At 37.0% G+C, this 809-nt stretch overlaps 1 protein-coding gene across 1 annotated transcript in view; it reads left to right on the plus strand.

Moving 5' to 3' along the window:
• Positions 1-809, plus strand: part of LOC110021885 (SUPPRESSOR OF GAMMA RESPONSE 1-like) — a 1095-nt gene extending 286 nt beyond the window's left edge. The window contains exons 2-3 of the mRNA XM_020720589.1: positions 10-426; positions 509-809. Of these exons, the coding sequence (XP_020576248.1) occupies positions 10-426; positions 509-562 (471 nt within the window). The 3' untranslated portion in view covers positions 563-809. The remainder of the gene's footprint in view (positions 1-9; positions 427-508) is intronic.

Consider the following 809-nt stretch of genomic DNA (forward strand, 5'->3'; position numbering starts at 1 on the left):
ATATTGCAGGCACAAGTCAACCATGATCCTATTGATGAGAACAATGAAGTTAAATGTGAGTTGGAGAATGTTGCTGATCAAAATATTAGTGCTCATCATGAAACTGAAAAACATTATAATCAGGGTACTGCTGCTCAAGATAGCCAGTCGGCAGTAGATCCCAACTGGTGGGAAGGTGAATCACAGTTCCTTTTGGATTCACAGCAGCTAGCTGCAGGCATTGCGATTTGTGATGAGTTCTTGCTGAGCCAGTCTTCTTGTGCTTCAGATGAGGAAAAAAATGGCAAACCGTCCTTGTCAGTATATGCTCAAATTGGGGTTGAGGATTTGAAAAAGGACCTAGAAGAATGTCAGAAGCTCAGCTGTGATGCCAAATGCTCAAATATTGAACTTGATACACCTCCAGATATGAGACTCAGCCAAATTGTATGATTGTAGCTTGAAAAATTCCCCATATTTTTTCATTCATGCTTTTTTTTTTTTAGTTAAATTCATGCTTTTATTGCAGGAATTTGGTTCGCAAGATAGCTTCATGGCGTGGACAGGAAGCAAACTTGACTGAATTAATAGGTGTATCCACTGTTGCAATTAATTTAAATTATAATTCATAATGTTTTGCCAATGATGATGTTCTAGTTTTTTTATGCTGCCATTGTTGGTAGAGCTCCTAGTTTTGTGTACACTAACATTGACTGGGATGAGTTTATATATTTCTCATCATGATCTGGTTATTTTGTTAGAACACTGCAGATGATTCTGTTAACTATGTTGCTAATGTTGTAGTATTGCATGATGTTTTGATTCGATTA

Source organism: Phalaenopsis equestris, unplaced genomic scaffold (genome assembly GCF_001263595.1).
Source record: "Phalaenopsis equestris unplaced genomic scaffold, ASM126359v1 Scaffold000151, whole genome shotgun sequence".
In the NCBI taxonomy this organism is placed as follows: domain Eukaryota; kingdom Viridiplantae; phylum Streptophyta; class Magnoliopsida; order Asparagales; family Orchidaceae; genus Phalaenopsis; species Phalaenopsis equestris.